This window comes from Notothenia rossii (assembly GCF_949606895.1).
Source record: "Notothenia rossii genome assembly, chromosome: 8".
In the NCBI taxonomy this organism is placed as follows: domain Eukaryota; kingdom Metazoa; phylum Chordata; class Actinopteri; order Perciformes; family Nototheniidae; genus Notothenia; species Notothenia rossii.
In genome coordinates, this window is record NC_136906.1 from 62017341 (window position 1) to 62043610 (window position 26270).

General features: G+C 40.6%; 1 protein-coding gene across 5 annotated transcripts in view; it reads right to left on the reverse strand.

Annotated features, from left to right (window-relative positions):
• LOC307016891 (MAM domain-containing glycosylphosphatidylinositol anchor protein 2) overlaps positions 1-26270 on the reverse strand; it is a 185576-nt gene that overhangs the window by 70012 nt on the left and 89294 nt on the right. For 3 of the 5 annotated variants that reach the window (XM_079646256.1, XM_079646254.1, XM_079646257.1), the window contains exons 4-8: positions 20186-20382; positions 16857-16992; positions 16352-16621; positions 4038-4129; positions 2503-2740 (exon numbers count right to left, since the gene is read on the reverse strand). In XM_079646256.1, coding sequence (XP_079502382.1) covers positions 2503-2740; positions 4038-4129; positions 16352-16621; positions 16857-16992; positions 20186-20382 — 933 coding nt within the window. The remainder of the gene's footprint in view (positions 1-2502; positions 2741-4037; positions 4130-16351; positions 16622-16856; positions 16993-20185; positions 20383-26270) is intronic. The other 2 variants (XM_079646255.1, XM_079646258.1) reach the window with 1 other exon arrangement.

Consider the following 26270-nt stretch of genomic DNA (forward strand, 5'->3'; position numbering starts at 1 on the left):
TTATTCACCCCAAAACAGGCCGCAGGCGTATGGCGAGGCACAGGCACAAGACGCTTTAGTTCACAACAGCTATACTGTGCCGCTCAGTGAAGACACTGCTCCGATTCAATCTCAACCTGACGGAAAGAAGCGCCTCACATGACAGAACTTCTTCAGGAAAAACAACCCAGTGAAGCGACAGGTATTGTTAGTGGAAGCGCAACATTCAATATATTATTTCCAATGAGGAGGAACAGATTAAAGACAATGCAACACTTTCATAATATTTCATACAAACACATCTGACTGGAACAATGAACGCTTAAGAAGCACTCACATTCAAGCCTTAAGGAAACCTTTCATTTCATATGATCACAAAAGTCATTTTCCTCAGTCAGACACCATTTTTGTTTCACATTAAAGGTTCTGTGTTAATGCAACTCCATCGCCTTGGCACTCCAAAAGAAGAGACTGCACTACTTAAAAGATAATGAGGAAACAATCTTGGCAGGTGCGATTGATCCCACTGTTTTATAGCGCAGGGATTATCAAAGGATTATCTCACAATAATTATGCGCCCAAGGTCGACACACTGCTTTCATGTTCGCGCTGTGAGAGGCAGAGAGGTGTGTGCGCGGAAGGAAAACAAGACGTGAGAGGATGTAAAGGTGTCTTTGTTTGTGCGTGGTAAACGTGGAATACAGATTGCGATGAACCCAATCGCAAATATCACACCCAAAAGTAATTTATCAGGTACAAACACACTAGGAAAACGAACGTGAAAACCAATTAATCTCCAATCTAGTGGCAACAACACACGGAATATCGGAGATTCCCAAATGCGGCACACTGGGTCAATTGGGTCACATCCTATTGCTACTGTATGGACGATGAAGTAATTACTTGTGACACCCAAGCATTACCACGCATGCCTGCCGTTTGATTGACTTTACAATGGAAATGACCGATAAAGACCACGATTCCTGTCATATTACATGAGTTTCTTTTACAATCTTTATCGCAGAGCCTCGCAGAGTATGCGCAGAACAAATGGTTAACAGTACCCAATGTGCTATGTAGCAATCATCTACTGTAAGTCAGGCTCTTTTGTTGCCTGTGAAGCTGGTTTCTTTCTTATGAAATCTGACATTGATTGACGCTAAAACAATGGAAAGGAAAATGGATGTTTGAAAGCAGATTTTGTGCTTTGATTAAACTGTTAAAGATTGAATGATTTCTTTAAACACCTACGCCTTGTCTTCTTTTTGGAACAATGACACAATGAACAGATACTGGAACACTGTTCTCTTTCTATGAGACTACTCAACATGCCACGATTGAAGCTATAATGATGCAGCTCAGTAGACAAGGTGGACTGGTATGGTGTGTTATTAACATGCCGCGTACATGTATACAAAACGTTAGTCGGAACAGTGGTGGAGGCAGCCAATTAGATGGGAGGACAATGGATGTTTAGTCTCTGATTAGTCGGACGGATGGATTCAGATTTGGTTCAAAGGAAATCCAATCGACCATTAATTTGTTGGGTACTGTGAGTAGGAATTAGAGTAGAACAGGCTTTGGCATGGGACAGATTACTGGAATTTAGTGAGGCAGTGAACAGCAGTCAAAACATATAAGCGTTCTTATCCTGTGCAGACAGTGATTTAAAGGGTCTGTTCATCCAAATCACACACCCAGTATCTTGTCTTTTTATCTTTTCAAAGGCGGATACGTTTTGCTTGTGCTACTTAAGCAATAAATATATATATTTATAAAAAAAGAAAATACCTTTAAATTCCATCTAAAATAACATAAAACATCTAAAATTGCAATTTTTCAATTCTGTTAATACAATAGATAATGCTACATGTCCTCCATTGTAACACATTCTAAAGGATTTGGATGAACTGACCGATTTAGGAAAACAGAAACATCCTACAAGCTAGTCTTATTTCACATTTTGCTACCATTCCTATTATTTTATAACATGGCAACTCTACTTGAAATATCAGGTTGATTTGACATGTTACAATCATTTTTAAGTTCAAGTTTAACTTTAGAAACTACTTACCTAGAGCCATAGCAAGCTAAATCATTTATTCTACTTGTAATTACAAAGTGTATAACAAGTTTAACTTTGAACTACTGGACTTATCGTTGTCGTAAAAAATAGATTTACAATGCAATGGATACAGTTTAAAATCCTTAGTTTTAACAAAGAAAAAAGGTTAGCTGGAAACCATTGGAATAATAAACTGATAGGATTGATAGCAAAAACAAAACAAAATTTGACTTTCTGTTTGATTTAGTTTCCTTTAAAAAGCTGACGTGCCACAGTCTAAGAAACACTGTCTGTTTTTTTTTTATCTCTGCTTCGTCATTTGACATTTTCAATCTTGCATGATCGTCTAAAGCATGTGTGTGTGACTAAATTAGCTTCGAGATGTGTGTAAATGTTTCAGAGGTGTTGGGGGGGGGGTGTGTAGATGCGTCACTGACACAAAGGGGTGTGAGGCTCACCAGTTGTGGAGGAGATGTTGACGTCAATGCTGATCTCAGGTATGCCTCCGCCCTTCAGCGCCGCCACGCAGGTGTAGGTGCCGAAGTCGGTGAACTTGAGGTCTATGATGTCCAGGTTGGTGGTCCCGGGGGAGATGTCGGGGTCCGTCTGGGTGATGACCATACGCTCCGAGCTCCGCAGGGCACGGCCATTCTTCAGCCAGCTAAAGGTCAGCTCCTCTGGTGGGGTCGCCTCCACCTGGGACATTCAGCATGACATCATTTATGCTGCACTGATGAGTTACTCACTATGACTTCATGCATGTGGCTGTTTATTTGACATGGTCCAACTGCAGAGCTCAGGGCAGGGGTGTCCAAACTTTGTTCACCAAGGGCCACATTCAGAAAAATATACCAAGGAGTGGGCCATAAGTTAAGTTGTAAGTTAGAAAAATCAATCAAATGTAGGTAAAGGATGCTTGATACTTGAAAATACCTTAAGAAAAAAAAAGCCTACATCACAGCTCCCCATAGGGTTTCATTTATTTTGTTACAAAAAGTGTTGCAGCTCATTCCTTAGAACAGAAGCCTCAGATTGATTATTATAAGGGGAAATAATGGGTATATTTCAAGCTTGTTATGTTAACAAGTTTTTTTTTCTTTCTTATCATCTTAGATTGGTTAGAAAATGTTTCCAACTTTGATTGTCTGAATTTATTTGCTAAGTGGGCTTATTAACACATGCATACTACTGTGTAATATATTTTTACATATATATTTAAGAAGTTCAATAATACAATAGACAAGCACAAGTTTAATTTGTGGGCCATATTTCACTATACTTTTTGAATTTGTTGAGGGCCGATGTTTGGACTCCCCTGGCTCAAGGTTTTGATCCACTTCCTGCTATAGAGTGGTGCAATGACGCATCCTAAAACCCGGAAGTAAGCTTCTTCCGGTTCCCTCGACAAAAAAGCAATGCAATTTCTCCATAGGATTTTGGAAAATAGCTCGAAATAAGGTCTGTGGTTGACACACATTTAAGAGACGGATCACGTTTTGTTCAGTCGGATAATCTCCACATGTCTACCCTACTTTGATCATTTTCAGACCTTATTTCGAGCTATTTTCCAAAATCCTATGGAGAAATTGCATAGTTTTTTTGTCGAGGGAAGCGGAAGAAGCCAGCTAACTTAATAAAGTATATTCAAGCTATATTTGCTGCCTTATGATATGTTAACTTAATAAGTAAAAATGATATCGTTCAATTGTTCAAGGTGTGTTTTTAACATGTAATAAATATATGCTCAGAAGACTACATTAATTTCGCAATAGAACATAATACCGTGCTATATATATAGAGAATACAATACATTGGCAGGGATGCGTATTTTTCATAAGGAAGGGCGATACACACACATGATTTACACTTTAACACATGTGATAATAAGTGTGATTTTTCCACCATGTGATAACTAGTGTGATTTCCAGCAGGCGAGAGGTTAGACTGATCCTGGAGCTGTGCAGCAGTGTATCGTTTTGCTGTGTGACTGTACCTGACAGGATATCTTGACTTCTCGTCCGATCTGGATGTTGTCGTCATTGTGGTAGGGGTCAGGAGTGATCCAGAAACGCCCCTTTTTCAAAGCTGTGAAGAGATAATCCATTTGATTAGATGTACAATTGCACTACAATTTTGCAACAGGCTCCTGGAGAGAACCCTGAAAGAAAATGACTGTAGGCTCTCCTTGTCATATTGATGTGATTTCTGAGATGTAATCCAAAAGACAGGACTTTATAGATTTTTTGAATAGATTTTTCGTCTTTGCCCAATGTCCTTACTCGGGCTGTAGATCGTTGTAATGCATCTCTGGTGCGCACACCGTAAACCTGAGTGTTACTGAAACCTGCTCAGCCTTCAAGCACTTTAGATATTACACATTGAGCGAATGCATAGAAAGACTGGATTTTGTCACAGCTGTCTGAGATCATTTAAGTCGTGGACTTCGGGTCGTGGCTGAACCTGTCTCTGCGGTCCTGCCTTGGGTCTCGTCATGCTGCTTCCCTGATGGCTTCCACAGGATTGTAGCTGACATCCTCGTGGATTCATCTTCTTATTACAGACACACGCATTTCATTCGGTCTATATGCTGTATAATGTATTATCTCTTCGATTTACACACGGCATCTATTGCACGTCTGTCCGTCCTGGGAGAGGGATCCCTCCTCTGTTGCTCTCCCTGAGGTTTCTCCCATGTTCCCCTTTAAAACTGTGGGTTTTCTCTGGAAGTTTTTCCTTGTACGATGTGAGGGTCTAAAGATAGAGGGTATCGATTTTCTCATACTGATATTCTGAACAATCTGTGCTGTTGTATTTGCTATAAAGTGTCTCTACTGTAGGCTATTTTTATTATATGTACAGCACTTTGGCTCGACCAAAAATCGTTTAGAAATGTGCTATATAAATAAAACTTGATTTGATTTGATTTGATTTAGATGCGTGACTTGAGTACCGGGGTCGTGGTATCACAAAAGTGGTATTTAACCAGAAGTGTAGGAGTAGATCTGGATATGACAACTGTAACTGTTCTTCTCAAACAACAACCAAAAGTTTAGCTTTTGATGCGGCAAAAGGGTAGAACAGAATTAATGTTTGTTTTGAAGTCTACAGCTTTGAACCAGCATCAATATTGATAGCTATGGACTGAATTTGACAGCATTGAAGTAAGTACACACACACACTGTGAGATTGGAGATACCTAACAAAGTATCCACCATTTCTAATCCAATTTGGTTTGCAAACTCCATTTTCAAAGCATATCTTCTGTGAACAGAAAAAACAAGATGATTTCATTATAATACATGCTGTATTGGTTCCAAACCCCGAGCCTACTGTTCAATTCATCTCCTCAGCAAAAAAAAAACTGACTGCACCGTGGAAATCTTTTCATCTTGCAATTCCCGAGTGACATTATCATATTCAGTTTGGTAAAGGGAAAGCGAAAAACAAAACCTGCGTGTCATATTTAAACACAGGAAATTGAATGTGAAAAAAAAAGACATTAAGATGCCTGCCGAGGCGCTGGTTGAGGGGAGAGACGATTGACACGCGCCTCCTTGACGTGATCTTCCTCCCCGCGTTTTGAAATCACCGTCTGCAGGCGGAGAATCATATTTCTGACGCGTGTCAAACACAAATATTACAAATCATGTCAACACACACGTTCACACAAACACCGCTGTGTATTTGCATTTATTCTTGTATCATACATATTGTCATTCTCCAAGGCACTTCCTATCAATCATGTTGTTTGTAATCCAATAGCACCAGCATGGGAACTGGGGCAATTAGCATAATATGGTAAGCAGCATATGTCTGTGACCTTTATGTGGAGATAATACAAAGCATTACCTACAAGCCATGTTTATTTCCCATTCGGGTTCAGCTCTGCATCACAGTGCACATTTACAACGTGCACAACACAATTTGGTTTTCCTTAAAGCCAACATGCAGTTTAATGACTCGATACAAACTCAGTGGTGGAAGCCATTAGGTGAGCATTTCTGTAAGGAAACACACATTTCCCTCGATAATACATGTCAGAATACACTCAGAGACAGAGTTGTAGTTCCATCTTGACAGTTTGAAAAGGCTTTACTCAGCGACATCCACAGCAGACTCACGTCTTTAGAAAGCTTTATGTCATCCACGAACACACACACGCGCACATATGCGCAAGCCATTATGCTGTCACAGGTGAAAGCGGATAAACATTTGGATTAACAGCTTTCCTCTTTTTACATTCCTCCGTCTCAAGTATATTCTTCGCTCAACTTAAAGCAGCGCGACATGACTAGGCACTTAACAAACACAGAGCCTGCCTCACTGTAAGGCCGGATGTAATCTTTGTGTGCGAAGTTGTCTGTCAGACGGATAAACTCAGGTCATACTGTTGAGTTACAGATGTCTACCTGCTGTCAAAAGACTAACAGGTATTCTAAAGTGGCTGAACATTTTAAGGCAGTGCTCTGAAAAAAAAAAATGTAGGGCTGACTGAAGAGTTTTCCACATCACTTATAGTCCATCTTTGACAATACGTACTTTATTCTGTTATTATTCTGAAATGGAGTATGCTTTTGCCTCCTTCCTTGTACACTCCTCTATTATAGAATGCTTGGCTCAAAGCAACTGCTGTTTTTATTGTTGAATACTTGGCCTACTTTGACAACAAACTTGTAGGGAGCTTCAAACAATCATTACTTATTTATATCTTAAATAAGATAAATGGGCCAAGAAGTCAGGTTTTTCTGCTGGTGGCTGTAGCACCATGCTTGTAGACACAAAAATAACATTTCAATTTTATTCTGTTGCATTTTGTTCACCTAAATTGAATTTAAATCAACTGGTAAATTCTGAATGGCATTCCTATAATCTAATTAAACCCAATCTTTCCACTTTGGCATAATGCGTTTAACACATCCTGTCTTTTTCTTTGTGTTTACTGTCGAACACATTATCAGTGTTGCCTCTTTCTCAGCAATACTCTTACAACCACGACTCATACATATTAACTCACATTTAAGGATTAGCTGACTTAATACTACAACGTTTGACCTTTTGGCTGGATAAAATGCATACATTACATTACATGCCTTTAGGGTTAAGTATCTTTCCCAAGGATCCATACATTGTAATTATGAAATCCCAGAGCCTCTGTTTGGTACACGCCCATGTTTACCCCCAAGGCAACATCCAGCTAATTTCTGTAGTTATATTTCACTGACATAATGTGAGAAAGAAGGTGATAAGGAGCTATTCACAAATCACGGGTGTTTGCTTCAACTGGAAAGTGTAAATGATCTATTAAGCAGCACATTTAAGCTCCATCTTGAAGAAACTGGACGCAGAAGTGTTACCCTTTTAAAAATCAGTTTTTTAATTCACTGCTGAGGCTGATTTGAATGCAAAGTGTGCAAGTAGGCTTAAGGGAACAGGATACGGGCTTAAGTACTACATAGAAAAGTTTTTAAGGATTTTCCCTCATCAAGGTGAAGTATCCCTGAAACCATCAGCAGGCCCAAATTAACCACAGTACTTCAGCCCTGGGTCTTTCAGTCCTCACATCTATGAATATCTGTGCATCATTTAACTGTTTAACTATTCAAATAGAAAGGAAACTTGAATACAAAATTGGACCTTCATATCGTCAACAGCTGCAGGGCTGCAAGCTCCAATTTATATCAAGGATCTTGTTGCCGGCCTTTGTGGTACTTGTTGGCTTTTCATATTAAATGCAAATGTTGACTGATCTGGTTTCCAAATCAAATCTTAACCCAAGGACCAAATCATTAAAGAAAAAGTGAATTTCTCCATGACTTGGTGCTTCCGATAAGGGCATGATGGAAAGTCAAACCAGAGGGTCATTTTAATGTACCTGCGCTTGTAGAGTCAAAGTATAAATGTAGAGGTCCATGCTCAGTAAAGTAGGTTACTTGCATATATATTAACTGGACTCTGACATAAGAGAAGAACAGATTATAGTGCGGAGTGACCTGGCTGCTCATGCTCCACTTTTTTAATATCTATGATAATACCAGCACACCATTATCATACTGATCAGAACAGATTACCATCAAGCCCCAGCTCTAACATCAATTTAAATGAAAAGTAAAGTAGAAAAGCAAAAACCACCTCCTTCTCACTGGGTTTAATGTTGGAAAAACAAATCTGATATAGGTTTTCTTTTTACAGGTATTTTGTAGAAAAACACAAAAAATATTTAATTGAAAACTTATTGTATTCTAAAAGTCTAAAATGCAACATGCAAAAATACCTTTGAAATCAATCACTTGTTCTTTGATTTTAATCCTACAACCAAATACCTTTACTACAGTAGTTAAGAAGGAGGTGGAATGTCAGGATAAATCTCAATGTCACTTTTCTGTTCCTTAATTTTGGCCCACTTCTCCTCACGGTGACTCAGCCTCCCCATGTTTCCTCACAGAGCTGCAGTGCGCGTTAAAAAGCCCATTGCAGCAAAGTGTAACTGCACTCATTCATATTTCAGAATTCAGTTCTTTCCTCCTTACCTCCTCTACGTTCAAACCTCCTTTCCTGCAATGTTTCCTGACTATAAATATTGAAAAGCGAGTAGGAATTCCTGTAAATTGACTACATTTGTGTACAAGAGAGATAAGGGGGCATTACCTGGATGTAGTAAATTGTGCCGGACAGCTGCAGTGACTAAAATGGTTCCCCTTATGCATGGGAGGAAATATTAAAACTGGAGGTATTTTTGAAAAGTTGAGGATGTGAGGTGAGTTGGGAGACTTTATGGTGCTCTGTCACTCTTCTTTCCTCATTACTGATAACCAAGTTCATTGCAAAAGTCATATAAATCTTTAACCAGCATGTTGCTCAGAAACAGAGTTTTCCCATTTACTCTGGGGGTGAACTGTGTCTCTGACTATTGTTCCTCCAACATCATTAATATCTTACAAGATTACGTGTATACATTCGGAATAGTAAGACAGTATTGAACTGATATGTGAGGGGTCAAAGTCTGGGTTAAGACTGAGCTTTCATGCTAACATGTTACATTTTTGTTTTCGTGCGAACTGTTGGTGAAAAACAGTGGCAAACTTTGTCTAAAAAATCTGTGAAGTTTGAGGTTGATATAAGGCACCTCTGTCAGGGTCAACAAAGCGACACCTTTTTATATTTCAGTATTCGTTGTCCTGTATGTTAAACATTTAAAACTCGCAGCAGGATTCATTTTCGACTTGGTAAGGCTTGTTTAGTGGAAGCTACTTTATTAGGTGCAAACTAAAGCAGGACACAATCTGTAGATGTATCCAAATGTAATTACACATCTCAGGCACCAGTATATAACATCAAAGCCTTTTTAAATAAAAAACAAGTCAGTATCTGAGGCAATGGAGTACAAAACACAAGTCAACCTACGCACAAACAAATTCTACATGAATTATTGATGCATTTTAGAAGCTGGGCTCCTTTTATCATCATCAGAGCTTTTCTGTCATTGAACCCTGACTGTGGCAGCAAGCCAAGAAATAAAACATTCGCTATAGGGACACTTAAAGTAGGTACACCATGGTCAATTCAAGAGAAGAGAGCGGGGGGGGGGGGGGGGGCTCTGCATGTACTCACATTTGCATTACATTTTCTCCTGCATCCTATTTTGGCTAAAGGATTGCATATGGTTCAGATACCGTGGATACCCAAGGCATTCTTTTGGATCATTACCGAACAAATTAAAGTGTTCCTTCCTCTTTACCGCACACTGAAGTGCTTTCACCGACTTTGAGCCTTTATGATTCTCCGTAGCTTTAATAGCCTGTGGGAATAATGGGTGGCCTGAACATGAAAAGCGCAGATAATCACACAAAGAGAAAAAATCCCTGGTTGAAGCCTTCTTCTACAGAGAGCTCCTGTCACGCGGCCGTATTACAATACCACCTCGGGGGAGATTCTTAGCAGGGCAAAAGTACAAACACGGCCCTGTCATACTGATTATGACATGCACTTATAGTGTAAGTAGGCACAAAATGACATAGACACAAAAGCGTCTCTTATGCGAGCACACAAATGCAGCAAGAACAAAAAAAGACGTTTCCATGTGTGTCCCACCCTCTCCAAGGGACACTGCTTTTGTCTGGCAGAAAATAAAAATGAATCTCTCTCCATTTTCACTGGGAATTATTATCCCCCCGGTCTACCCATCAGACCGTCTCATTTTTCAGTCCCTTCTGTCTGTCCATCTCACAGCAGGCATCAAACTGAGCTCTCCATTGACTCTCGCAGAGAATATCAGCATGTGAATCCGAGCTCATCTCTCAGAGCCAGATGGATGTCCCTCTAACTGCCTCGTCTCATTCGCTCAAGGTTAAACACGATTAAGGACACGGGGCATTAGCACGGTTTAAAACACAAGGCATTGGTTCAAGGACACATTCGTACAGCCGTCCAAAACACCTTTCATTTTCCTATTATCACTCCATGCATCTTCACATTAGCACCAACACATTCCCCCTACGCATCAGCACCTTTACAATATCCCGGCCACTCACACATGTCCTTCCTTTGGCGGGAAGAAAACGAGGCCTAAACGCTGCTCTCAACCTTCTGGCTGACCTCAGGCTTTAATTTGTGTCAAAAAGGATTCACATGCACACACGGCCACCGAAAGCACAAACAAAACTGGCACGTGCACATGTACAGGCACACTTGTACACAAATACACACAGGCAGTCCGTGGGGCCTCGGCCCAGGAGACTGACCGCCTGTGCCAGTTCTGCCTATCCAGCCATTACATCTGGCATTCATGAATGGAAATATATTCAGCTTTCAAATATAATTTATTCCAAAGCATATTTGATAAGGGTCATTCACATGTTGATTCACATGCTGACAGCCGGGATTTTACACAGAATGTCATGATTGTTTTCTCCCCACCAAACAATCTAAATATAAACAGTGGGGAGCTCACATTGGAAAAAAAGATTGCATTCATGCTTCTATATAAATATCAGCAAGCTTCCAATCAGAGGTACAAATTGTTGATGGAAGCCAGTGTGTTTGATTTGTGCTGAATAAGTTGTGTCTACGTTAGCAGCCGCCGTGATGGATGTCTTGGGTGTGAGAGCTTCATACCTGAATTTTGTCAGGAGCCCCTGGAGGAATTGTCAAGAAAATCTGACGACAACACAGCTGCGTTTGATTTTCTGCATCTTTGATAGCTGCGGCAACGCTCATTTCTCGACATCACACAGAGGGGAAACACATTGCTTAGCGAAAAAGACGGGAAACACATGTGCAGAGTCTGTGTGAGCGGGGAGACATGAATACAAAATGCCAGGCCATATGCCCACTTCAACAAAAACATCTACAGACAGTCCTGTCTGATTTCACCAAATCTCCATTTGAGAGCTGCCTACTCATATCCGACAACATTAGAAGGAAGAAACAACCAGCACGGCATATCTATAAGTCGTCGCAGCAGATATATATCAGAAACTGCTAAGATTGTGCAGGACAGAATGGACTGAAGTGGCCGGGGCAGGCAGGGTATTGACCTGCTTTGAGGACGTGTTGCGGACCCTTAATCCTTAAAAAGGATCTTGTCAGCACGGCGATGTGATGCCGGTAGCCTGCTGGGCCGGCTGTGGAGATGGCCAAGCCCTGGAAGGCAGTCTGGCTGGTGGGACAGTATGGCCAGAAAAACTACCATCTGCTGGGGAGAGATGTGTGTTTTCACACACACAGGCCCCTTTGGCAACAGCAGTCTGAGAGGGCCTTCTCAAGGACTGGAGAGGACGCCTTAAAAGCTGAGAGAGGCAACAGTGAGGCTACAGGGTGACCCTGGAAAACACGCCCCATTAACTCAATGAAGGGGCATAACAAGTAAATTGGTATTTCACATAGACGTGCAGTTTATGCACATGAATATCAACAGAAATGCAAACATGCGCAGACTGATGGCCAGCATTTCTAGTGTTTGTAATTCCAAGCAGTTCAGCTTTAACTCTCCATGGCCACACGCACTTTAGCAATTAGCAGAGCGTTTTTTGCTTTCTTGATTTATCTATTTTGTAGCCCACGGTTGAGATATTCTGAGAAATGTAACCAACAAGCATTCAAATATATGTGAAAATGTATGAATACAAACACAGACAGCATTCTCTCTGTGCTCTAGCCTGGAGCCTGGCTTATCCTCTTTCAGTTTTCCTTTTTTGCTCACTTCAAAGTATCAAAGAGTGAAAAGTTGGAGTGGAACGACTGCACTGTTTGTTTTGTCAAATACACTTCAGAAGAATACAGCATTTTCGTTAGGGGGAATGCAACAGTCACAATCGATATAAGGTCTAGCCAACTACAAAAGAAGCAACATGTGAGATTTACGATAGAACAAAGCACCATGGTTCTCTTAATTCCTACATGGTTAGTCATTTATTCACAATGGAACAACACTAGGCAGGGGTTCAGTACATTCTACTGTCCTAGGTATGGTAAGTATTTGAGTGTTTCCTGTCTTACTTCAATATACTTCGATTGTCTTCATGCATGATTGATTTGCATACTAAGAGGAAGAAAGGTTCAAATCCATTCTGGGCACTACATCCTCACCCTGTCCACTCCACCTCCATTTGTGCTTCCACTTTGGTCGGGTTAACCATTTTAATGGCCATTCCAGACCAGTCAATGGGCACTGTAAGTGGACTGTAAAGCCCTCCAGTGTTGACTCACCAAAGTCCACTAGTATTATTACCTGGCTGATGTCAAATGTATTGGTAATGGCCGTAAATGTGTCAGCAGAGAAGTAACAGGACATTTTCGACAGAAAGGTCTGCATGGTCTTACAACTAAAGATGACTGTCATGGTAATTCTTCAACCGTAATACAAGGTACATTTATCTCTCACAGCCTTTAAGAGTTTTTTTCAATGATTTGATGTAAAAGAAAAAGATATATCCATATTAAACTCTTAAATATAAATATCAGCCTAAAAATAAAATCTGTATCTGTCGTGCAAACTACATTACAAAAGCACATAGATCATGTACAATTCCATTATCTCTGGCAACTTTTTAAATAATAGTAGTCATGCTTAAAGGGTTTTTCTTATTCCGTGTTATAATGTCAAGGAAGAAAAACAACAAGTTTTTCTCAATTCAATTATCTACAAAAAGTCGTATCCAGGGTGACAGAAATGTTTCTGTTAGAGGTGAACACAGCCTCCTTTATATATAAATATGCTGTAAGCTTGTTTGCATGCACTGTCAGTAACAGCAGTTACATGGGATCTGTTTGAGAAGATTTGTTTCAAAATTATAAGCAAACAATGGACACATTCTTTTTAAAAAGGGAGCATCATGGATGTGGTTTAGTTGAGCAAAAGTCAGTTAATGAGTTATACAAATGTTCATGTTGAAATATTGCACTAACTATGTTTTTATCAGAATGAGAATCTCGTGAACTGTGTCTCCATTATGTACCCCGATTGTCATGGATGCTACACTTGTTAATATGCAACAAAACAAACTCATGATATATTTCTATAATCTACGAATATAGAGTTATATGCCGCCTACCCCCGTCATCTAGGACATGTTGATCCCACAATTGATTTTGCGTAAGTGACAGCTCATCAGACTCAGGGGAGCAATGGCACGAAGAGATATGCGATAACCTCGTTGACTGTTTTTCATAATTCATCAGCCTGTCCCAGAATTAGAATAATAACAGAGCTGTGTTTGGATTGTGGAGCGTTGCAAAACAGAGCTAGGATCAAATTCATTTTGACATCAGTGTTGTTTTGTCGGGACTGTCATTTCGCTCTGTTTTCCTTTGTAAATGTACTTTGAAAGTCCATATCGATCAATGTCCAGGCGCATTTGAGTATATTGGTCCGAAATGTGCACCCAGTGAGATTTTCTTTTCTCAACATCTGCAATCTCATGAAAATGTTCCCAATTTATCTTTTGGGTTTTATTGATCCTTAATTAACCATGCACATATTGATTAGTTGTGTCATTTAAGCATCTCCAGATTTAGTTTCGGCCTGTCATTGGTTTAGCTTGTTTTCACTCCACATTCACACTGATATGTGTGATGACTCATTGGCTTAATTTAGTCTGGACACATTTCTTGTCAGTTGATAATCTGTTCAGCCCTCTCCCATGTCTGATTGCCTTCAGTTTAGACATCTACGGCAAATTATTGAGTGATGGGCTTTTAGGCTTTAGGAGAATATACAAGGCTGCTGATCAATGTCTCCATAACAGGTCTTAATCATTGTCTGTCTTTTGCACGAAGGGATATAAATCCAGTATGCAGAAGCATAAACTATATATCCTTACACATATGAATTTGAATCCTGCACTCCATTACAAATCAATCACTGCAGTATGTATCCTGCATGACATTTCAGAATAATACATTTTTTGTCCTGTTTAACTTTTAACAAGAAATGCTCTGCAGCCTTAACCGTGACACATCAATGAGTGTGTATTCAGTCCTCTGGATTTGCTGAGGATCAGGTCCTGATTTATATGATTTATATAGGAAGGTGGTGGTGATTGTTTTGATGATATTTGATCAAGATCCCATATGAGAGCCGTTGTCAGCTCCAGTTGTATGACACATAGATGAGAGAGCCGGATATTTATTGCAGCGATTGCCTGCTGGTGAGTGTACTCTGACTTATATTCCGCCGCGGGACACCTGACACCTTTGTTTGATGTAAACCTCTCAATTCTTAAGTCTTCAACTATATGGGCACTTTCACAATGCAGAGAAGAGGTTTATCTGTCAAGGGGAACCATCAGAAATGATTTGTTTATGATTTGATTTTCATCCCGGGAGTATATGGCTGTATAAATAAATGCTTCCAAACAGACCGGGCACACAGGCGACCTGATGATGGAGCTGTGGCATAATCTCTTAGATGAGAGAAGAAAAGTCGGAGAAACTTTCTGAGCCAATCGGCTACATTTGGATTTAAATGTGATTGCTTTCGTGTGTGTGTGATGTACTTTTTGAAATTCACATTTGGATCATCCCTGTGAATGCTGTTTTTTTTTTCTACAAATGAATGCATCTTTTTATTCACCTGCAGGAAGTTGCAGTTTTACAATCAAGGCTTTAAGGTCCTCTATTATGTTACAGATGAAAGCCTAGTCACACACCACCCTTAATCCTGAGCTTAGTAATAGCAGTCAATTAAAGAGTATGCAAGTCGATTTCTTCATGCATTGTGTCTGATCTGTGTAGGTCTTATATCAATACAGATTTTCTTACACATAGTAAAATCACCTGTCTTGAGTATTAACCTTCAAAGTAGTTCTTTAGCATTCCACTGTACTAAGAATGTGTCTGTAAATAAGGAAAAGTATGACCTTGTATGACAAGCATGCAGAAAGTGGTGCTTTATTGATAACGGTAATTGCTTTAATGAGCTACAGCTAGATCAGATGCTCCTTTGCCTTCTGTGCTATTCAGGTGAAAAGCAGCTTAGGAAAAAAAAAAAAACTATTCTCCTGATAATGACCAGACAGGCAGCAGTGGCCCTCGCCCTTTTGCTCTTGTTAAATTTGTGTTAACCACTCTTTGACTCAGTGTTTTTTAATTAATGGTTTCACACTCTTTAGCCTCCAGCATTGTCCTTGGCTGTGTTTAAGAAGCCTGAGCGGTAAAGATGGTGAGTTCTGATGTGCCGGGTGTATTTGTAAGGTCAAACAGCAAATCATATCTGAAGGATATTCAGCAATGCTGTGAATGTATTAACTAGGCTATACATCTGTAAAACACATTTTGAACTAACGGCAAAGTAATTAAATTTGAATTAACTAAAGTCTGCTGCTGTACAGAAACACAGTAGCCTACACAGACATAGTAACTAAGATTTGCTGTTTTTTTGTTTAATAAGCTTAAAATGCTACTAAATTAGCAGCTAACTAGCTATGTTAGCTTATATTATTACTCAGCATTCAAAATGGAGAATCAATGTGAGCAGCAGCGGCTAAGCGGTTGATTAAGAGTTTCCTCATCATTTTATAAATGTCCCCAAAGAAAGACTCAAGTTTTCTTCTTTGGGTATAGTCTATTTGCCAGCAGGTGCTAGCTAATAAGCTAACGGTTGCTAAAGGAGCAGGCACTGGTGAGAAAACTCACAAAAAACTGACTCAAAAACTAATTATTAGAAATATTCAATTTATCTAATATTTAAAATAAGTTATTTTGGGGTATTTTACTCAATGTTTACTTCATTTATTCAGGTGACTACGCCATATCTCTTTTTAAAATCGTTTAGTGCTCAATATATTTGGCCATGCAGTCATGTTTTCTCACCTCGGACCACGATAGTGGTGGACTTCTTGGCCGGGTTTCCCACACTGTTGCTGGCCACGCAGCTGTAGACCCCCGCCTCGTCAGAGGTGATGGCTGGGAGTGTGAGCGTGCCCCCCTTCACCACGCTCCTTTGTGGTAGGCTGTCATTACTGCAGATCCAGGTGAGAATGGGGGGCGGCTCTCCCCCTGTGGTGATGCACACCAAGGACACCGTCTGGCCCGGGTTCACTACGATGGGATCCTCCACCAGCAGCTTGATGGAGGGGGAGGCTGTCAAAGACAAGCAAATAGAAAAATGTAAAGAACGGCAGAAAATGGGTAACATTGGCTGTTATAATAATATACTGTATGTCAGTTCACTGTTTCCTCGTCTGCCCAACACTTATTTATACACCTTTATAGCATTTGCCGTTTTCTTTAGCATCTACATGACTTGAAATAATATTATAAGCACTGCTACAGCAGTAATTGTGGGTGTAATATGCTTATAAATAATCTTAGGTACCTGTCTTATTGGTGAGTTTGAAGATAACACTGCGGTCAAGGATCGCACACACATTTCTGACAGAGGCCACGCAGCTGTAGTTGGCGTAGTCCTGAGGGCGCAGGTTCTTCAGCTTCAAAATCTTCGTTTCCCCCTGCAGCTCAGACCAAACCACAACTGGTATGCAAATGTGTGCTAAACACTATCATAATCAAGTAAAATAAATGCAGAAAGCTACGTGGTGGGATGGAGATGACAAAGGCCAAACAGCTCCAAAGAAAAGGTCAAAGAGATGAATATGTATACAGTTTTAATGAAGCCAAAAAATAAAGAGTGGCAGAGTTCAAGAATAGTACTGTAAAATCAGTGGTAGAAATGATGGAGCTAGTTCAAAAAGGAAATGGATGTGTCAAAGTGTTTAATACCAACGAGTGGATTTTTCTCCAGTCAATGGCAATGTGGTATTTTCACCATTCAGCTGCAGTAATATGGATGGTTCTCAGCAGGGAAGGGCTATCTCACTTATAATGTGTTTGATTCCAGCCGGGCCTGTCAACAGCGAGCCCCGCCCAGGAGGCTATAATGAGGATTTGGACCTTTGATCTGACTGACTCCAATGTGTGGGTGTCGGGTTGGAAGGAGGAGGCAGTGGATTATAACATGAGTCAGCCACACGATGCTGCAGTCTGCGCAACATGGCAATCACTCACGTCTTTCATATCCAACGAGGCTCATGGATCACATAATTATATTAGATTAGCCATGGACCCCACGCTCCTCTTCCTTTATGTCTCTCCTCTGCCTCGGAGCAGAGATCAGGAGATGGGGTCTGCGTTATTCTGAGTGCAAGCTTTACTCACAGCAGGTGGGTGGTGGTGGTGGTGGTGGTGGTGGGGGGGGCAGATTTGAAGGAAAATCTATTTGGATAATGCAAGGGGCAGAGAAAGGAATGGAAAGGACAAACACATTAAGCCGAATTGGACAAGGGGGATTGATGGCCATATCGATGGGAAGATTGAACACAAGAGCTTTGGGAACGAGACTGTAGGTAAAGGGCAAAGAAATTATGGAGCAGAGCATTGTCAGTGTGAGGGAAAAATATCAGTTTTCATGTTTTAAATTACATGTTTGAGGGATCAAATGCTGGGAACATAAAGATGAGGCATAAAGATCAAAATTAGGACATTTTTCATGCTAGCAGCAGGAAAACGAATGACTTGACTACATGGGGGCTAAAAAATTAGCAAGGAAGTTAAATGTGACGTAAACCCCATGTGGGCGATAACAATATGTTGCTAACTTTAAATGGTTACCTCCTCAAGAACTAAAAACATGCTCAAACAGAACATCAGATCGCAAAAAAAGGTATCATAAACATTAAAACATATCAGCTGCTATAAAGAGGTGGGAATCTGACAAGGGATGAGCAATGGCTCCATTATACCTTCGATAATTGTCCTATTCTGTGGCACTTTGGTGGGGAAATCATGCATTGAGAGGTGGAGGAAGAAGTAACAGACAGTAGAAAGGAGAGTCTCTACAATAAAGTCATAGCTGTGGCTCTCATTTAATAATTTCTTCATATTAAAGTCTCTGAAATGCCACCTCTGCATTCCTACAGTTTCAGTGGGAATATTTTACGTACATTTGATGGACTGAAGAAGGTGTAAGGGAATGGAGCCGGGATGAAGGATAATGGAGGGAGGATAGTACAGAGATGAATTCAACTCAATAATGTGCCAGGCCAAAATGGAGGCCTGGCTGCTCTCTAATGGAGTCTACTTCCCGTAGGCTTTATTTTGGTCAGTTAGGAATTTGTCAGAGTGTGTTTCAGGCAAGTTCAGACATATTGGTAAAAAATAATTGTACTAGCCATTTATACAAGCATATTACTAGGAGTTTAGTCAGGATTTATTTGGAGTTTGACTGTCACAAAGTTAATTTCTGGGTTTGGTTTGCACTCATATTTTCCGAACCAATTAAAGCCTTAATAGAGGGCAGGATGATGGAGCAGAGAGGTACGGAGAAGGGAAGAGTGCCTGATGAGGCCTCGTTTCTTCAGCTTCCTTCACACACTCCATTAGTTCCCAGCTATCTTTCTCCATTTGGCCAAACATCCATTTCACCTCCTTTTTCTCTCTCTCTGTTTCTTAAGCCTCTTTTTCTCAGTCCCATGTCTTTTTCTCTGGCAAACCCGGTTTAACATACAAATCACATTCAACTCAACCAATTCAAAAAATACAATTCGCTCACTGGTGCCGGAGCTGTCTCAATCAGCTCTTTGTTGACAGCACATTATCCTTTTTTAGAGGAAAAGTTTCTCAATTTCCAGAAAAATAAATCCACAATTGAGAGAACTGATTGTGAAAAGAACTCAATCATCCTTTGACTGAAGGGAGTTAATATGCATGTAACTGTGAAACTGGGTTAGTCAAACTGACACAGCTCTTCATAGGGTAAACGAGTGCAGATTTAAGGGGGTTGTGTAAGGGTTTGGGGTAGGGTTATGAAACAACCAAAAAACTGTCCAAATGGTACCGTCTCCTTTTCTTCTACATGATATAGCAACACTGTTATTCCAGTATTTAACATTGCAATATGTTAAACTAATGACAACATGTTGACTCACCAGTTAGCTACTTCGGCTTGCTCATCTTGTGAGAACAACTCAGTGTGCTTGTGTTGTGTTCTTGAACTTATTACTCAGTCTAAATAGGTTGATGAAGGTCAGCATTTACATAATTGTAATGTCTAAGGCCTTAAAGTATATGCAGAACATGAGAATCAGTCAACTGATTTACAATGCAATGCTCATTACAAGTGGTAATAATAAGATAATCATTAATGGTTAGATTTACGTCAAGGGATTATGATTATATCTCTTTTTTTTATGGAAACTATTACCTGATAATGAATTTGCTGTCAGAACATTATGTTTGGTAGCGTGGCTGAAACATTCACAATCATTTTTATACATAAAATCATAGCTACAAGCAGACATCAAACCCTCTCATTGTGTCACGAGACCTTTACATATGAAAGAGCACTGTCTGAAAGAGCTTCAGCACATGATCTCCTGATGAATGTATCTTTATACTCCTACTAAAGCTTATTATGGTTGTTTCACACCCTTTATTCTGTATCAGCCTATGTATCCTGTCTTTGTAGTGTGCATAGGGAGGGCAAAAGGTGCATGTCTTCACAACAGCAAAATTAAACGATTGCCAAAATCCTCAAGTTGAATGTCCGACCTTAAGGCTTTACTTGTACAGAATGAAAGCAATAGAATATTTATTCACTGCACTATTTCGTCTTATTTTAATACCTTCATCCATGTTTCCGTGTCTTACCTGAGTGAAAAAGGGCTCGTAGATCTCCACTCCTTTGTCTGAGCCCTGCGTCAGGACCTCTCTCCCGCGGTGCCAGCTGTAGCGGACGGGCGGGTTGGAGTTGGCCACGCAGCGCAGAAACACTGTCCTCTCATAGTAGAACTGTTCCTTAGCTTCTCCTATACTCTGGTGCACCGTCACCGTCGGTTCATCAAGGTCTAGGAGAGAAGAAAAACAGCATGAATAAATTCCATGAGTTTTTCGGACAAGTATAAGACTGCAATCAGTAACAAGGACCACTTTTCACGGCATTTTCTTAGGAATAATAAACCAATCAAGTGTAAAATCTTTGTATCAGTAAACACGACTACAATCTCTCGGCTTGATTGTGGTTGAACGTCTGACCAAAAGGGTCAGAATTGTCATTGCATTAGGAGGGTGAGTTATCAGCATGGGCGCCGGGGGTCGATGTGGGAAAGGAGGTGAGAAGCCAACTACTTGAACTACTTAAGTCAATAGGATGCAGCCCAAGGACACATTGACTTCCCAGTCAATGAGTGAGCTGCTGTGTTCCAGGTCACACCGCATTGTGAGTTTCATACTTCATCATGTGATCAAATACAGCCTGTAAAATGATATTGGACACATTCAAGTATAATGTTAATGCTCTGATCTAGGCTTTCTTTGATTTTACACGTCTGTTACTTTGCCCATTTCCCAGAGGATATGAGCGACGTGTTACCCCAACACTTGGTTATTTGAGAAAGCGCTGGTGTTTGATTAAATGGATTCAAAGTTAATCATCTTACCCGGCTATCGCATTAAGCCTTGGCAAATGGTGTTCATCATAGCTGTGGTGTCTTTTAGCATGCTGATGCTCCCCCCTTTAAGATTATGTTCATTTGCACGCTCAAAGAACGTGGGGAGCTTTCTGTTCCCCTTTCATCTGAGTCCTAGATGCAATCAGTTTTTGACACGAGCCAAAAGGCAATTTAAGGGAGAGGATGAGGGAAACTTATCCCTCGTGCTAAAATTCAAAGTGATAAAGGCTGACCTTTTGTATAGAAAGAGGATAGTGATTGAGTGTATTAAGGAGTGAGTTAGTGCATCAGTGAGCGAGCAACAAGGTGGATGATTGAGGGATGGAGATCGTGTGAATATGTGCAAACCGCTTACAGTAAATGAATAACCAAACCTTTAACGATTATAAGCCTCCAGAAGAAAAAGTACACACGCCTTGGGTATTATTAATGGATGAATTCATCGCTTTTAATTCAGTAGCGGCTGCACACCTCTGGATTTGCTGAGGATCAGGTCCTAATCAAGGTGCCTGCGGGGCCACACTGCGCAGCATCCAGCCACAGAATGCTGATTCCTCAGTTTCATTAAAGACATGTTCTGCCCTACAGCCCCTTAATCAAAATCTAGCAGCGGTCAATACTTCATCCAGGATCCATTACAGTGTCTCAGGTAAGAGCAATTACCTTTAGAGGGGGGGGGGCGGGGGTCGGGAGAAACAGGGGAGGGGGTGACAACGGAGAGATTGCTGGGCCCTTTTAGAGCAGCCGATTGCTAAGTAAATACACTGATTCATTACAGAGGGGAGGAGGAGAGTATGAATCCCACATCTTATCTTTGACTCTTCCCTGTTTCCCCCTCATCCATTCCCTGCTTCAAACAGCCAATTTACCAACTGTGGCAGGAATGGAGTGATTCATTGACAGCCCTATCTACCTTGGGATACAAGTGTCTTAAAGCGGCAGGGCTGAAGGGAGGATGTCTTTATTTCCTTGTAGTGACAAGAGAGTGTGTTTCTGTATGTTTGTGTATTAGGTAAAGGAGCGGTTTGAGCTATTAATAGGGCCAAAATGATATGCAGAGAGGAAGTGGCTGCTAGGAGCGCAAAGAGATAAATATGGAAATATGGAAATGTACGCACTGGATTAAAATTTGATGAATTTTAAACAAAATTCCACCTACACCATCAGTCTTTCCCCCCGAAAGGATGGTGTGTGTGAGTGTGTGTTATGTGTGTGTTATTTGTGTGTGTGTCACTCTTGTGCAATTAGCTTCTGAAGTCACGCTTGACTGATTGTGAAGCTTAAATCCCCGGGCCCAGAGGAAAACTGCGGTGTACAGGCCGCCTGCGCCAGAGTTGTTAAGGTTTGTAATTGCAGGTTTATGAGTTCACAGGCCGGTAAATCTGCCCATGTACAGCTAAACGCTCCAGCGAGCTAACCTTAGCATCACTCCTGCTCACTCCCACCAACCATGACAAGGCTCAAAGCTCCGGGTTTCTTTGATATTAAGACACGGGAGCAGCGTGAACGGCAGACACACAATGCGTGCGCGATGAGGTCTTGGAAGACAACCGGAAAAAAAAAAAAAGGTATTCAGTTTATCTCAAATCTCTTTGTTCTCTCGAGTGAAAGCCCCCCCCCCCTGAGGACGTTAAAAAGCAGGTAGGAGATTTGGGCTTTGTAAGCCTACCTAAACATTTGTCGGACAAATAGGCACAAGTGAGTGGTTTGGATAAAAGGGAGTTTGAGGATTAAACAAGGTGCTTCATTATCACATCAAACCTTTGCTCCTTCCTTTGAAGTCCCCCACTCCCACTGCCGGAAAAAAGAAAACAGACACCTTCACAAAAACTCACACACATTAACCTTTCCCACCTTCACAACCTCAGCCACCCACACACACACACACACACACACACACACACACACACACACACACACACACACACACACACACACACACACACACACACACACACACACACACACACACACACACACACACACACACACACACACACACACACACACACACACACACACACACACACACACACATCAGACACCTTTTTAAGAACGTCTCTCGGGTCTTAATCTAAAGTTTTTTCTATTTTTTGCCTGGCTTTGATGTCTTTCACTCCCTCCCTCTGATGTGTCAAAGTCACCTGGGAGGAGAACACCTATCTGGCTCCCAGGCTGTCAGCCACCAGCGACAGAGGCCCGCCATTAATTTCACCTGATCACCGTCCCAGCTTGATTACCAGCGGGAGGCGATGACCTGAATGACATTTGGAGCGACGCCTTTCATGAGTAGAAACAGCCCTGTTATGAATAAGACAAGATATTTGCTTTTATTTTCGTGCCAGGGGACAATGAGGGAGAGCGGGGGAGTAATAAGGCGGTCTTGGTTAGAGGGGAACAGAGACAAAAGGGAGGAAGAATAAGGTTGAGAGCATGTATGAACTTCTACCTGGCTGTTGTCAAGATGAGAACAGGATGTTGTACATCAGATGTTACCAAATTAGGGTGCCTCACTCTCGTTCTCTCTCATAACGCTTTTTCCCCCCCGGTGGAAACATGTGCAGAAGGCATAAGCTGATTAGGGAAGTTATTACTTGGCAGCCTGTACTGTGATTGACCTTATCTTCAACTTTTTTTTGGAGATGGTTTTTGAAAGTAAATCCTTAAAAAAAAAGGGAGACCAACTCCACGTAAAAATTAATTCCTGGCTTTTTAGTTATTCTCCAACCAGATCCAAAAAAAAAGGCTGTTTGTGCGTATACTTCAATTTATAAAAAATATCACAGGCTGCTGTTTTTAAATAAATAGGACATTCAGGTAAGGGGCAAGGAGGGTTTAGCGTGAGATATTTCCACACGGATGCATAATGCTTTGGATTAATGTTCTGTAAGAGGACCTTAAATTTGCAATATGCGACATGAGTACACAATGTGTAAACACACTACATCAAATGAGACAGCAGAGATATAACATGATCTAGATGTCGTGTAATTTCCATTTGCAGAACGGCACACTTTAATGCATTTCATTTATGTGGGTGAGAAGGTTAATAAGCCACCGTGGTGATATATAACATCCATCTCATGTGGAGTCCACTGATGGAATATGTGTATCCGGCATGTAATTTACTGTTGGAACATTTTCTTTCCCTCCATCTCTCAACCCATTGGCAACAGTGACCTCTATCTCATGGCTGCACTCAACAATAACCAGCTCCCTGCTAGCTGTATCTATTTGGTGTCAGCTGTTGCTTAGTACTAAAGTGTGATTGTGGTGGCGGATGGATGTGTTTGGAGGGTGGCGAGGGGCATGATGCATCTATTCCCACAATAAGTCCACTCTGACGATGGCGCCTGTGTAACAGAGATATCTCAGAGAACTGAATATCATTCTCCGAGACGTGAGAGACGAGCGTGAGCTATCGAGCGGGGGGGAATTAAAGGAGGGAGAGCCGAGAATCCTGGGAGAAGCTCATTCAGTCTGTGTGCGATATCTGGGTGCAGCGCCGTAACGCACATCTCTATGTTGAGCAATACATTAACAGTGAATGGACACATCATACAGCATCGAGCCACACAACAAAATTGATAATGAAAACTTGATCCAGCTCTGATTGGTAGATTTTGAACTTTATGATATTTTATAACTGAAATTGAATGTATGTCTAAGCCTTGGAAAACATTGACTTCCATGCAGATCAAACAAGTCACCTGAAATATAGCATGTGTGTGCATGTAGAATTATGTTGGCAAGCAAACTCGAAAGAGACTACTGCAAATAACCAGATTAAGGTAATCATTTGAAGAAGATGTTTTCGATTACTACTCCCCACTACAGATATATTAGGGCTGTCCCTACTCTACGATTTGCTGACAAAACACTTTGGTTGACTGGAAATTGATTATTGATTTTTATGTTATAGGTTAGTCAATCAGATAAACGTTATTAGTTTAGAATGGCTTGGCTCATCGTTGCCCCTTAGTGCTTTTGTTAAGGTAAAAGGTGAACTAATGATAAACACTATAGAGGATTGGGTCATTAGGACAACCTTCAGACAGTTAGCTTTTTCAGTGACTGCCTGCCAACATTGTTAATATATTGTAATTTCAAAATGAATTTCCAATTCAAAGAAACTAAGCATGTATATTCTAAAAGGCATTATTTTATATTTTACACAAGAAATATCCCTTTTAAAGCTAAACTTCCAATTACTCATGTCATGTATAAATGTCTTGATATTATATTATTTGGTTGATTTAAAACTATTTCCTGTGGTGTTTTATATAGGTTTCCATGCATGTTCTGCAAAAGCTAAATCCCAAATCTCCCACACACTCCCCCTGTGTCCGAACCACCTTGATTTGATTATTTTTTTTACTTCTGTAACATAGTGACATCACTATGTAACATTCGCAATTCTATTGGCTGGCGCTCATTGTATGCAATAGGCTTAGAAGCAGGACATTTCTGACACATCTCGAAGCCGTTTACTAAACCCAACATAGCCAGCTAGCCAATCAGAGAAGACTGGGTTGTGGTTTCAGACAGAGGGTGAAAATATGTGCACTAGCACATGCAGAATGAGAAAAGTAAAGTACTTTTTAACATTAAAGCATGGAAACATGTCAAAATACAAATATATACCTGAAAACGAGCATTTTATATCCTCTCGGCTCAAACTTTGTTTCGAAAAATCACTTGGAAATAAGAATATCCTTGTTTATTTATTTAGACTTCCTCATACAGTAGTTTTCGTGCATTTAAAAACATATTTTTCAAATGTTTTGCTCAATACATATTTTCGCATTGTGGTTATTGTCACGAAGGTTTTGCACTCAATACAAAGATTTCCATTGTGGCATGCATTTAAACGACTGTCTCCATGTATTTTTAATAAGAATGATTAAAAATGTAACGCTTGAAGCGAAAGCAATGAAAGACAGATAACAATATGCAAACATTGCTCACATGCTTTACGAAAACGCACCTTCTTAGCTACTTGAAATTGAATGAAATGAATGTCACAGGCATACCAATTTTAAATGGAAAAAAACTAATGAAGCGGCGTTTTGGTTCGGTGTATCCACTTCCTCATGGTGTACTAATTTAACAGTGCAGGTTTATAGGATAAGGTGGCTTCATGCGTTTATGTGTTTGGTACGCTGCTTTACATGGAGAAGCAGTGTTGAGTTATTATGCTCCAAATATCTGGAACAAACTACCAGAAACCTGCAGGTCCGCTGCAACTTTTACTACTTTTAAATCCAGGCTGAAGACTTATTTTT